This window comes from Colias philodice, chromosome 5 (genome assembly GCF_061535455.1).
Source record: "Colias philodice isolate Cphi_HAF_F1 chromosome 5, ilColPhil1 Martin Lab GWU primary, whole genome shotgun sequence".
NCBI lineage: Eukaryota > Metazoa > Arthropoda > Insecta > Lepidoptera > Pieridae > Colias > Colias philodice.
The window spans coordinates 6,930,685-6,945,236 of NC_143090.1; the positions used below are offsets into that span (position 1 = coordinate 6,930,685).

Genomic DNA, 14,552 nt, shown 5'->3' on the forward strand with positions numbered 1-14,552 from the left:
ACCCTTCTTATCGTCCTAATTCCTTCCCTTAAATAGTCTTATACTAGAAATATCAAATAGACCGCATTCACACAATCCATAGATTACAATATGAAGCTTTTCTGACTGTACTACCTACCAGCAAGATGTAGTGTTATTAATGATTAGGTTGACAAGCGTTTTATTACCTGTACCATGCCTATACCTGCCAAGTGCCCGAATTATCTATTGTCTCGATGTCAAAGTTCCATTATGTATTAAATATTATTGCGGGCGGTAAGATTTATGAGCTGGTGCTCGAAAATGTATTATGTCATTCAGAATAGCTCGTTGTATTAGCTAATTTTGATATACAATATGGATATTGCTAGTCATATTTTATTTTGCATTCTATTATAGCAAATATAGTGCCGCTGCGCTGTAATATAGTAAATTGTTCTATAGTTAAGTAAACTTAAAATAACTAGCGATATGAGTAGGTATCATAGTATCATAGGTATTTAACATTTTTTGAGACATACGTTATTATTTTAAAAGGACATAATAAATCTATTTTAAAAAATACCAAGAATTTCTGTCGTATATTTTTTATTATTTCCTTAATTTTTCCGTTCTAAATTCGCTGACATCGTTCAGATCAATCGCAGTTTATGTTTAATTAGCGTTTCACACCGGACGTTATAAACTATTAATTATCCATAGAATCAATGTTTACATAAAATCATACGACGAAAAAACATCACACTAACAAAAGTTTATTACGAAACTTTAACGCGACTTTGGCAGCGCGTTGAATAGTTTTCGCCACCATAAACGCGTTCTATTTGTATTTACACTGTTTTACAAGTAAACCGTGAAAAATAAATATTAGACGTTAAATCAGTTAACTGTTGGTTTACTTCAGCGATTTTATAGCTATAATAAAAGAACCGTCAACCGCGCACCGTTCATGCTACAGCTGGATCCTAAAATTGTAGGTCGTTGTATCCAGAACAACTGTCTTACATTTCTCGGTATTCGACGTACCTATAGGTTACCTACTTGTAGATATATAAAATTATTGTATGGATAGAAGGCCAGTTTAAACTTTGATTTATTTAAAACTAAGCGATAAATTATGTCTTAAACTTATAATCAACATCCAGGAATATGAATCAGCTGCATAGACGGTTGTAATAAAATTGTTAATACTAAATAATAAATTATTTCTATAAACATAATACAAAATTAACAGTGACAGAGCCATAACATCCGTGTCTCCGGCATACCGCTGTAAACCTCACTATTTTAACACATTCGTCAAATACGCATAAATTTTCACGTACTAAGTACATTAAAGTGGAAGCATTTCGCAAGCTCTCTTGAATATCGCTAGCCAAATACGCAATTGAAACATACACTGTTCAATTTTCTTACAATAACGTTACACTGTTCAATTTTCTTACAGTAAATATTACAAAAATACTTACCTAATAAATACTACGATTTGTACATGTGTCAGATAAATTACAGACAAACGAACTGATTTAGAAGGTACTACAATAATTCTCGACAAGACTGGCAATAATAATCTGCAACTTTACAAATAATGCAGAATTGTAAATGATCACAATTAATTCCTTTAACGACATCTAAAACGTATGTACGTATTTATTTTTTGCTTCGCCTCGTGTCCTTAACATGTGGTCATTGAAAAATGACTCACAATCAATCTTATTTCGTCACCATTCTGAGAGGAATCAATGTCATCCCACACATTGTGGTGATGAATAAGTTTTCGGCATAGAGTATCAATTTTGAAAACTTGGGAGATGTGAATAGAATTAACAGAATTCAATTAAGTTATTTATTGTTTCATTTCAAAGAATTAACAGAATTAAGTTGCTACGGAGTCAATATTTGATAAAATGAAGCTTTTTAATACGTTCTGCATTCTCTTTATTAGAAATTGCACTTTGTTGTTTTAACTATTAATCCGTATGCCTCTCAAAGACGCGTTTAGGAATCGTAATCTAAAACGCTATGAAAACTAATCAATTCTGATTTGTTCAAGTTCGTCTAGAAATTTTCATATTAAATGCTACGAAAAAATTACGACAAATGTTTTCGTCTATTTTCTTTTTTCTTATAAATGTGTTGTTTGAAAATGTGTAATGAGTCAATGCGCCATTACGTTTCTAAGACCGTATCGAAATTATCGTATTGTAACGAAATGTAACAGAAACATGTGACGTCATGTAACAAATAACAATGAAATAGCTCAGTTTAAAATAATTTACAAACATATTTGGAAGGAGGATAAGGATTGGATGGATTGGATTGGGAGGTACTCATGACTAATGGCGGTAGAATTTCCTTCCTTTCTATAAATTTCTTGTTAACGTGATGACAAAATTATTTCAGTGACTTATTCTGGTATTTCACAAAATAACAAACTATAGCGATAAACACAAAATATACTCTTGTATTGTCCTGTAAGTTTCTTCTCACTACGTGATTGATTGAAGAAGTAATTCAAAAGTACTCTTAAGGTGATGAATTAATTTTTCTAACATTTACGGCCCTTTTTAAACCTTCGTAATTTTTATATTATTAAAGTTGTCGTGATGAAAATTCTTGACAAGAAAGTTCAATAGTAACACAATACGTCTACCGTTTTAGAAACATGATTCCATGATATTTTCTCGATAGAAAAAAAATACAAAGTTCTCATTGTTATTTTTTTTTAATCTCTGGCATCTTCAAAATAACAAACGTAAAGTTACGACTTTTTGGATATTAACTATAAAACATACAACCTATACGTCTACCGATTTAGAATTTTGAAATATGCGATGGTTTTGAAATAAACTTGAAATACTTGAAATTAGCGCGCGACCAGCCAATATAGCGAGAGCCGCCCTGTACCTTCCTACCCCGATCGCTGCACGAGTCATTCCTGCTACGGCCGTCACACGGGGAACTTGTGTCGCTCGCGCCATCGTAAAAAAGGGTGACAACACAATAAGACAAAATGAGACAAATGGGGACAATAAAGAAAATAAGAAGGAGAAACATAAAGGTTGGAGGAAAAAGAATGCTTACATTTGGAACAAATTAATGAAGTAAGTTGGTTTTATTTTAAATTTGATGATAATTGTATTATAGACGATGTTTGATATGTACCCCGATGTTTGATGTTTGTATGTGTTTTAAGTACATAACGAATGTGTAAGATTTTTTTCATTTATAGCATAGATAATCTTTTCAGAAATCCGGAATCCAGAAGGAAAATAAACCCACTGATTGTTCACAATGTGAACCCACTCCTTCGTAAGTACCTTTATTCAGTCAAAAATGTATGTTATCAACGCTCTACTGGTTTTATCGCATGATTCCATTTTTAGCAAAAAGCAACAAAGTGCAAAGAAATAAAAAATCATGGTGAACTTAGTGGAAGTATGGTGGCCGTAATATGGAACAGGAGCTCATTGGAGTAGTATTATATTTAAAAAAATACGAAAAAATTTCAAGAATTACATTTCTTAGTAGGTGGTAGATAAGTATATTGTATAAAGAATTTGATGTTGATATTTATTTCATTTATACTTACTACACCTGTGCGGGAAATTGCTTAGTACTAAATTGGGTTGTTGAGGAAGTGATTATGAGGAAGAGGAGGAGGAAGAGGAATTTTCACACACAAATTTAGGGGATGCGGATGAGGAAGAGGATATTTTTTTGAGGAAGAGGATGCGGATGAGGATGCGGGAGAGGAAGCGGATGAGGATGAGGATGATAGGAAATTATAATCAAAATTAAAAAACAAAAACTTTTAAAATTAAAAATTAAAACAAAAGCCATTCGAATTCTCCTGTCTGTACATATTGATGTTTAAGGTTAGGGGAGGTTAGCTCGCCCGATCGCGAATTTACAAAGCCTCTAAGTACATAGTATACTATTTGAGTCACGACTCACGAGCCGGACTCAAATGAGCTTTTGTTTATGCATATTACTCGAAAAAACCTAATCTATCTCAGTGCCAGAAGAGATAGATTAGGCGATTTCCACAAATAAAAACTAACTGGTAGATATTATTATGTAAGCTTAAACAACGTGTTTGTTTTTTAATTTAAAATGACTTTTGACAAACATTATTTGGTAAAATATGTTTCTTCTAAGTATGAGAGAAAATGTTATATTATTATGTTTAGAGATAAGTGTTAGGCGAAGATATAAATATGGCGGTAAGACTCTACTCTTGTTCGTTAGTAGAGTCCGACTCGTAACTCAAATACATAGTTTAAATAGGCTTTGTAAATTCGCCGCCCGATCGGATCAGCATCTTCACAAATTTCCTCTAAATTTTGAGGAAGCGATAGCGGAAGAGGATTTTTTTATCTTCATTTTTGAGGATGCGGTAACGGTAGAGGAACCCAAAATATTGCGGAACTTCCGCATTATGAGGAAGCGGAAGAGGAATCCTCAACAACCCTAGTACTAAAACAGGTTTATATTCATATTTACATAGTAATGTGAGTTTTCATTTCGAAAAATTTTGTGTAAGTATATTAAATTGAGTTCCTGGGTGATCTGGAAACACAATTGGGCCCGGAAGATGGCGCTGCAGTCACTCCTCCTAATCACATGAACCGATTTGGATGAATATTTGTGTGCACATTTCATTGTTGTGGGATGATTGGTTGATTCGTTTTCACATTAGCTAATATTATGTATTTTTGTTGTAAACTTAATTTAATGTTTATAATACATTATTATTGGTATAAATAAGCCAGTGTTCGTCTCACATTGCTGTACCTGCCTACCTACCCTACCAGGGCCTAACTTTGTTCTGGCTATTTTATTTTGATTATTTGTAATGAATAATTACAATTATAATAGAGTGCAAAAAATAAATACATGCGTCAATATATTTTGTGTTTTTTTTAAAACAATTTTTTTATTTAAAAAAATATCATTCCGACCGCGGCTTTGCCCGCGTGGAATTAGGTTATATCGTGAATCCTGTTTTTTCCCACAGAAGTGTTCAGTTCGGATAAAAAGTATCCTATGTGTAAATCCAGGCAATTAGCTATATTTTATCAAAATTGGTAATGTAGTCTTGACGTGATTAAGTAACAACTAACAAAAAAATATACAAATTAACATCCAAAGTTTCGCATCAGTTTTACTGTATTAGTGATATCTTCCACTCTTGACTTTGACTGAGAAGAATTAGGGTTTATAACTTCTTTCAGAAATAGTACCTTTCATTTCTGGGCATGATGTAATATCTACGTCAGCATCAAATTCTATCTAAATCATTTCAGTAGTCCGCGTTATTGAGTACCATTTCATTTTTTCAGAGTAACAATATTTTTTGTTATTTTAAAGATTATTAATTATAACCTGTATTATTTTGTAATAAAGTAAACATTACGAAATGATAATAATTATTAATAATTTATTTATTTATTTATATAAGGCACAGTTACAGGATATAATCCAAGAACATTTACATCAACTTACTAAATTAATAATGTCTAAGTAGTTGTTAAAAAGAAGATTATTTGTTTATAAGCAAGAAAATAAAACCAATAAATCAACAATTAAATAAATGTATGACAATATTATAACTGTATGACGACTCCATACATGTTTGTCCAGAGTCGGCCAGCGGCAGCGCGGCGAGTTTGCAAGAATGACTTCGCGCACACCCGCGTTCGCGATAGCGAGCTATTAGACTCCGCCCGCCAAGTAGTGGATTTTTTTTCGTGTATCGTCTTAACACAATAACTAAAGTGTATTTTACGTATCTAGAAACAAGATACATATGGACTTTTACTTCTATAGCAGCAAATATTAATTGAATCATAACGAATATAAAATATCTCCAGTTAGCGTACACGATACTTACACGTAATTTAAATAAATGACATTTAAATGTAAAGTTAAATGATGTCTTATTTAATGTAGTCGGCTTCCTAGTCACAACCGTTTGAATATACATAAGGCATAAACATAACAACATGAGCACTTGACATAGTCAGCAGGAAGTATGTTCTTCTATTGACTGAAAGTGACCGGCCTGTTTAAATAACATGCTTAAATGCTCTTGAAACAACATTTACCTAGAGTGGTTCCTTAAATGAGTGCTGTAATAGCATCTAAATTGTATTTGATCTTACATTTTGCGTTCGTACTCGTTTTTTGTGAACCATCGTCGAGAACAGGAATATCATTGTTTATTTATGCTATGCTTTATGATTCCGTGGCTACCATAAATCCGTTATAGCAAATTTCCATGCCAGTGCAATTTGTTGCAAGGAAATATTGTTGTGATAATGTTGTGCAGATACGGGCATGGGCATGGCATACGTCAATATGAGTATCTGTATACTGTTCTATTTATGGCGGAAAGATATGGATATTAATATTTGTTTCCCGGTTGATTTTAATAAGAAAATGGTTAAAATGTTCGTTCTTTATTAAAGTTGTACAATGTAATAAAAATAATACGAGTGTAAGTATCTATCCGAAAGTTTATATTCTTTGTGTCCTTATTACTGGTTAGTAATAACTAACCAGTATGTTAGTGTAAAGATCACAATCTTACTTCATGTTAACAAAAAATCAGAAGATAATTTAATACGCATACATACTCTCAGTAATATGAGCTAGCTTAATATCCAATACACTAGCGTGATACAAGTCATGTGCCAATGGAAGCAAGCTCGCCGGCTCTTTACGCATCGCTACTCCACGTGTGAAAATTCCCGTTCATTTTACATTGTTCTCATTTCTTTCCTCGTTTGTATTGCCGGCTTTCAAAACCTTTTACATGCTAGCTACATTAAGGCTTACAACTTTTGTACCCTGAAAGTAGAGTTAAATAAATGTATTCAATTATAATATGCAGGTTGTTAAAGGGTCCCCACTTCCCATGACATGTTATTGATACGTTTTATTTTACATGATTACGATTTGTTATCTGTCCATTATCTGGGTACACGTCTGTAGCATCTGTAGTCTATAAAATAAATATACCTATAGAAAGTATTGCAAAAAAGGAAATCTACTTTCATGTGTAAATCGTGACAGTGTCGTTGATACAACTAACATTGTTATCTGTATTAGTATACTTATTGTTGATTTTTCACTGCACTACGGGTATTCACCCTAGTATAGGTATATAATAATAATGCAAAATGTATGAATTCGTATGTTTTTTTAATTTTCAAAACAGACACTCCATCAAAAGCCGGATTTCGAAAATACAACAACGGAACTTCTATTACGACGTTTAGTATAACAACTCAAAAAATTACCACAAATTAATTTAGGTACATTAATTAGTTCGCTTTTGTATTCTGTATTTTAATCTCACGCATGTTCTTGTTCTAAAATGCAACTCAGTTATGTAGCTGGCTATATTTGAAACTAGATTTAAGGAATGTTCCTTAAGGTTTGCGCAAGGAACGAAATTCTTCTATTACAATACTCACCAAAGCTTCAGATATAAAATAAAATTTCTAGTTCTCACTTACACTTTTATTAAGTGTTTAAATATGTATTTAATACCTATCTAAAATAAAAATAAACATCATCTTCTTTGGAAAAACTAGTCTCAAACAACTTAGAGAGTTATATTTATATTTCAAAACAATTTGTACACTGTACCCGTCAATTAAGGTGTATTCTGTAATGAGCTAAAAACTCGCGGTGGTATTTATCACGGATGCGCCGTACATTATGACATGCGCTACAATGCATCTTGCTTACCTGCTCCAATTGTACTTGTCTTGTATAATTAACGCACCATGTAATTCCAACGTCTAGACGCTAGCTTTTACTCTTCACTACCACGTTTCGTTGATTTGTAAAGCGAGAGCTATTATTTAATTAATGTGATTTAATTTTCCGAGAGTCGACGGCAAAAATGAAAGTGATCCTGAGACTGAGTTAATAGCCGTATTGATTAATTATAGTTGCAAGACACTGTGACGTAAATAGATAATAGATTTTGCGATACCAGTGAAGGTATTGTGCGAAATGCCAGTGCTATTTTTTATATAATTTGGGGAAACCCCACCAAACTCAGTCTTAAAACTTTATGGCAAAAATATTAGATACAAAAGGCGAAAAAGACTTTTATTTTATATTGCATATCTCTCCAGAGGTTTTCACTTTTCACTATTAACATTTTCATAGCTTTCTATTCTTCGTAGAACTTAAACCATGGGTTTACATATTCTTGACATCTGCAGTTCAAACTTTTTATATTATTAAAGCATTCAATTCAATCATAAAATATATGAATTGGTAATAAAATACTTGCACAAACCACTTTAGAAACAAATGTTTAGGATACTAATATTTACTTTTATTTCATTCTCTATTATGTACCCATTTAGCCAATCCAGTAGAAATCTGACTTTTTATTAAATCGATTAATGTATTTGAGTGTAGTTATTTTAGTAGGGGAGCCCAGGATGCTAAATGTGGATTTACTCGAGCGTCACGGGAACCTATTAGAATTGGTAGATTAGACCATAGCGAGAAAAAAAGGTCCTATAATATTTTCACTTTTAGCGGTGGGGAAGGGTTTTTTGATTTTTTTTAATTTAAAAAAGAAAAAAATTGGCTTGGAAATACTCAAGCGCGTTAGATATTGATATTTTGCATGCTCCAGGACGTCACTGAAAAAAAGTATACGTTAATCTGACGATTTAAGTGGCGATTTAATCGCTATGAAGAAAGGGTAAAAAATTAAAGTAATATTATTCGAGCGCGTCAGATTAATATATGGGGGGGTTAATTACAATATAAGAAGTCCCCATTTCGCTAATCTGACGATTCGAGCTCAACCTTAGGGAATTATGGATTATTCAAATTTTCCAGCGGGGCCCCTGAGCGCACCCACCAACCATAACTGCTCATATTGACTAGAGGTACTAATGAATAGCTAAGGTACCGTCCCTTATAGTAATCTGACGCGCTCGAGTATATCCCAAAATCCCCCTCTTGGCCTCCCCTACTATTTATGCCGCAGGCAGATAAATCATTATGAGATAAATGTTTTTAGTTTAATTACCTAAATTATTTATGCTGTGTGCGTTAGTCATAAATGACTATTGTGTTATTGTAGTTATATAAGTTAAACTTATAAAAACATCTTATCATATTGATATTAATTTTTAAAAGATAATACCTAAAAATAGAATCTAAATGATTTTTTTTTTATTAATGAGCGGTAAATTTCCCTCAAAGTCATGAATGAAATATACAATGCATTTAAATTCATAAATATTCATTCTTCAGAGGTATAGAACATATTAAATAATAGGTTCGACTACTGGAATTACAAGCACCGTATTATAATATACTTGCGGTTGTCTACCAACCACCTAGTTATTTTTGTGGTCGCAATTGGGTTGTCATTTTAAAAGATAACTAAATACTTGTTTTATATATATTTATAATGATAAATTTAATTTGACTCATTTATGTAGATATGTTCAGATCGTTAAAATAATAAATCGACTCCTCTTTATCTAATTATCTTTCGAGTTAGTATCATTGTACAAATAAATGAAAACTAGGAGGAAAACCCTAGACAATGCTAGCAGATATGAATCATTATGTGAAGACAACGTTTACCTTTGAACATTTTCCATTTAACCAATAAATGGCTTTAACTTTGTTTGATTCCATTGCATAACTTTTAATGTTATTCTTTAGTTATTTACCATATCCAAATCGCAAAAACATTGACTTCAAACCAAACGTTGAATGGAGTGCGTATCACTAATTCGTTCCATATTCGTACAAGTTTCAAAGGCGCGTTGTGAGCAATGTTGTGAGTTGTGACATAACTTCAAAGTGACAATATGAGCTACGTTGTATCATGTATGAATACATTAATCATAAATTTGAATGCATTAATCATAGAGCGTGTAATGATGGACGGAAAACCTCAAGATCACCTGCGTCAACAAAGCCTTTTATATGGTGCTGGCATAGATAAGCTCAAGAGCGATTAGCGGATAATACTTGTGAAAACGCTTATTGCAAACTACTGATAAAATAGAGAAATGAGATTTGTCTGTTTTACGTTAATTCTCGATCGCACAAACGTATCTCTCGATTTCTGGAAGAAAATTGCTGGAAGAACTTACTCATTTCTACATTTTAACGAGACCTGTACATTTTTCGTTGATTAATAAAAAATCGCCTTTTACAGTATTATCTCATACATGGCCTCATCTGTTTGACATCTCTTTAAACTTGACGTTTGTATTGTTAAGTTGTCCGGTCCGTTTTGACACTCGTCAACGTCACGTTTCAAACTTATGACTTTAAGTGATTTGCCAAGTTCGCCTTGTAATGTCTGTAAATGTTTTAACATTGGATTTAACCATATTGGATATACAGAAGCTTTATTTCTGATTGTTTTATAATCAACTGTTATAACTTATAAGTGTAGGTTTTGATACACCTAAGGGCAAATATTTTTACACAAGAATTGAGCACAGGATAGTGAAACAAATTAGAATTATCATCATATGCTCACAAATAAACAAATTTAATAGGTACTAACAAAATTTCCATTCATTTTTTGCATAAAAAAACATGCAAAGCAATGGCGAAATCATGCCTTTAAAAAGTGACATCGTTATGTGCGAAGGTAGCAATTAAATATATAATCCGATGATCAAACGAACTCCGTTGCGGGTTAATGGCTTGTTTACTCTCTTCTCCACCCTTATATGGCGTGAAAGCCTCCACATTGTCGACAGACCTCAATGGGCTCCGTATGGACAGTCGAACATGTATCGTTTGATACCATGTGAATCAAAAACAGCTCATATATTCAACAAAGAATTCAGTTTGGCTTCACCGTACCATATGCCATTTGAATATATCAATTCAGATGCATTAATGTGCTCTGTAGTAATTAAATCACGTTAGAATTATAGCCGAGATTGTATATAGAATATAGATATCTGCGTGTAGGTTGTTTAATGTGCAGTTGCAACGAACCAAGATCTGACACACTTTTTATGCATGAGATGTTACAAAAACAGATGGTCGTACAATTATGTAGGTACTCCGGATACTAAGCGATGACTCATCACTTATTTATCTGGATAAGGAAGATATTGAAATTCAATGTTTACACAACGGTTCCCTTCATGTGAGATCGTTAAAATTCTTGATGGAACCATTTACTTTGACCGTTAATTGTGAGCTGTGTAATGTATAAACGCGGAATAAAATTAAACGTTTGGCGTGAAATAAAAACAATTTGCAGTATCATTTTATTTAGCCCATGCCATTAGGCATATAATTGTTGAATAATTCTTTCTAATCGCTGACCTACTAATGTTTTGTTTGTATAACTCTGTACGTTGTGTTTAATTCTGTCTGTTTTCCTGGAGACGTAATAGAGAACTCATAAATGCAAATTTTCAGCGCACCATTAAATTTTATAATTTCCAGTGAACATTTGGGCGGACGTCTTAAATTATCGTCACTAATACTGAATTTTATTGCTCTAATTTATAGACCCAGATGTCGCATAACAATTCCATTACTAATAAACTAATATTTCTTTTCAGAAATTGCAAAGGTCCGCGCGAATCTATTCCAAATAAATGGGGTGAAGAAAGAGCCCCTCATTCTTCCGGAAGCAGAAGGCATGGTCACCACACTCACAGAAAAAGTATACGTGCCAGTCAAAGAACACCCAGATGTAAGTCATTTATATTTATCATTCAGTTTTATTTTAAAGTTAAACATGAACTCACATATATACTCCAAATACCTACGTACACATATTTTTCAATGTATTCGCTAATGAAATAATAAATCGACGACAATGTTTTTGCACGATGTAATGTAATGGCAAATAACGGGCAGAATATTAAATTGTAAATTATTTCGTAATGTTATGAATGGATTTAATGAATGAAACGTATGAACCTTGGAATAACATAAAGTTGCAACACACATAATAAGACACATAACAAAACATTTATATAGTCTGCTCGACAAAATTAAACTATTGTCAGATCCATCAGCTTACACCAGAGCCCAGTAAAGCTATCTTGCATTCTTTAACCGTAATCCTAAAGGGTTCTGTCTCATTACGGCGTGAATCGAGATAAGTGTCACAGGTTGTAAATTTTATTGCACCAGGGGACAACATGAACGTGTGTTAGTCATATAAATAGAAAGACAAGGCTGTCAGCTTGCTACATTTGGTGACTTATGTCAGGGCGATCTCGTGTTTCGATTGGCTTACACGCTTCGTTGAAACCCGCACTGTCCTGAATGATATCGTTCATTGATTGTAACAAATGATACCTCCGTAATATGCAGAGGCTATAGAATCCTATTTAGACAGTTCATTGATCTGCGTGAATCATCCCAATATTTGGTAACAATAAATGAAAGCTTTGAAAACATCGTAATTGAATCTACAAATATATTTAGCGGTAGCATTCATCTTCCATATTAATATTGGCCTATTCTACAAACGTCTAAAGACGCAAACGGTTTTTGAGATGTTCTAAACATGGAAATGGAGTCACTGACCGTATGTTATTTTAGGGATGTGATTTATGCCATGCCAGACATTGCTGGTTATAAAAAATTATCTGTATATGTCTATTTGTAGAGAATGCAGGTTGTTTCTTATGAAGGTTTTTAATCATCTCATTACGTATCAAGTGATTAACTCTAAGGACGTCTTGTGGAGAAATAATGATCCATAGATACGTTCAATGCGGCGGTTGTTTTTCGAGACGTAACTGTAGGCCTAGCGAATGATTGTTGGCGCCATCCTCGTTCTGTCACTACCATATAAGGCTGTGCGCGATTTTAAAGCTTTTTTATAACACTACTTCTATATATGAAGCAACTTGTTTATATTGGCTATATTTTATTCATTAGTATGTCGATAACAATGTGTATGATATTTAATTTAATATTTCTTGTTCCAACTTTGAATATTATGAAACTTGTACATATTTGGTATTAATAAATGATAACATTGACACTTTAAACGTAATATAAAATATTTAACAAATATAAAATTTATTTCAAGATAAAACAAACATGTATGATGTATCAACAAACATCTACTTACTAAAGTGTCCCTCTGGCAATGCACATCAAATTAAGGATTCAGAAATATTTTTAAATTCAACCAATTGAGTAGAACAATCATTTCAAATTATAAAGATCAAACAGCGATAAAGATATGAAATAGTAATTGCGTTTTACAGTTTAAAACAAATTCTTGTTTCGTATGCACATATTTTAAGCGTCTTGTTACCTATATCTGGACAATATGGTATTATCTTGCTAGGTATTTTCTTTAACGACGCCACAAATTATTTTGTAAGCAAACAAGATAATTATGGGAAACAATACGTGCATAAATCTTGTGATAAATTGTACGGTAAATGGTATTGATTGTTCATCAAAGACACCGTTCTATGAGATCAGCGTGATCGTGATGGTCCTAACGATGTTACCGATTCGTGGAATTCAATCTGACTTTGCCGGTTTGTATATGGTATTATAGAAGATTTGAGGAATTATTGATCAATATCGTACACAATACTTGATTTAAATAATAAAAATTGTATTGGAAAAATCAGAAGGTCTTTTTATAGGCAGCAAAAATCTACCATCTATCTAACTACTGAACTTCTGAACTAAAATTACAAAAATTCTTTCACCTTTGGATATGTATGACAACCCTTAGTGCTATTGGCTATATAAGTAGCACAGGCGAAGCCAGGGTATCTAGTTAGTTAATATTTACACAGTAAACATACGAACGACACATAAATAACCAAATTTATTAGTACGGAAACCTGTAAAGCGTAACAAAACTACAAATAGATCTGGTAACTGGTTGAACACGGGTCGTTTGTGGAAACAATGGCTCTAGTTTGCTTGTGCGTTTGCAAAAATAAATACACGTTACCTTGGTTTTTACTAGCTTCAACAACAGAAAGCTATTTTATGTTACGCAATCCCATATTGCGTCGGGTATACATATTAGTTTCGTTTCTGTAATTAAAAGAAAAGGTGTTTTTTATTTATTTATTAAGGGATTCTAGTACTTACCATATTCTCTGGTAAACAATGTCAAAATGAATAAATAGTAGAGATTGTCTAATCTAAAAATGAACGCCCCTCCACTGTGTTTACGCTCACATTCAAAGTACGTGTATAGACGCAATACACACAAATTGGTCTGCCTCATTGGTCGTTCAGTCCTCCAGTCCAATCCATGCCCGAACGACAGGACCAGTTGGCCAACTAGTGCATAAATGACGCGATGCACGACAGAACGGACGTGTCATTCCGTACATAGCGCGCTCTCCCCGCCATACAATGCTAGGCACCTGAACTGATCGCCCGATTAGTTGACAAATCAGTGCGCGAGACAGTCAAAGTTTGCAGTAGAATCGCCGCGCGCACACATATAAAGTGGTTCAATAATTATTTGTCCTCACACATTGAAACAATTAAGTTTAGTGGAGGGGCGTTCATTTTTAGATTAGACAATCTTT

General features: G+C 33.1%; 1 protein-coding gene across 5 annotated transcripts in view; it reads left to right on the forward strand.

Annotated features, from left to right (window-relative positions):
* how (protein held out wings) overlaps nt 1-14,552 on the forward strand; it is a 69,011-nt gene that overhangs the window by 34,589 nt on the left and 19,870 nt on the right. For all 5 annotated transcript variants that reach the window (XM_089695683.1, XM_089695680.1, XM_089695678.1 and 2 more), the window contains exon 2: nt 11,580-11,713. In XM_089695683.1, coding sequence (XP_089551809.1) covers nt 11,580-11,713 — 134 coding nt within the window. The remainder of the gene's footprint in view (nt 1-11,579; nt 11,714-14,552) is intronic.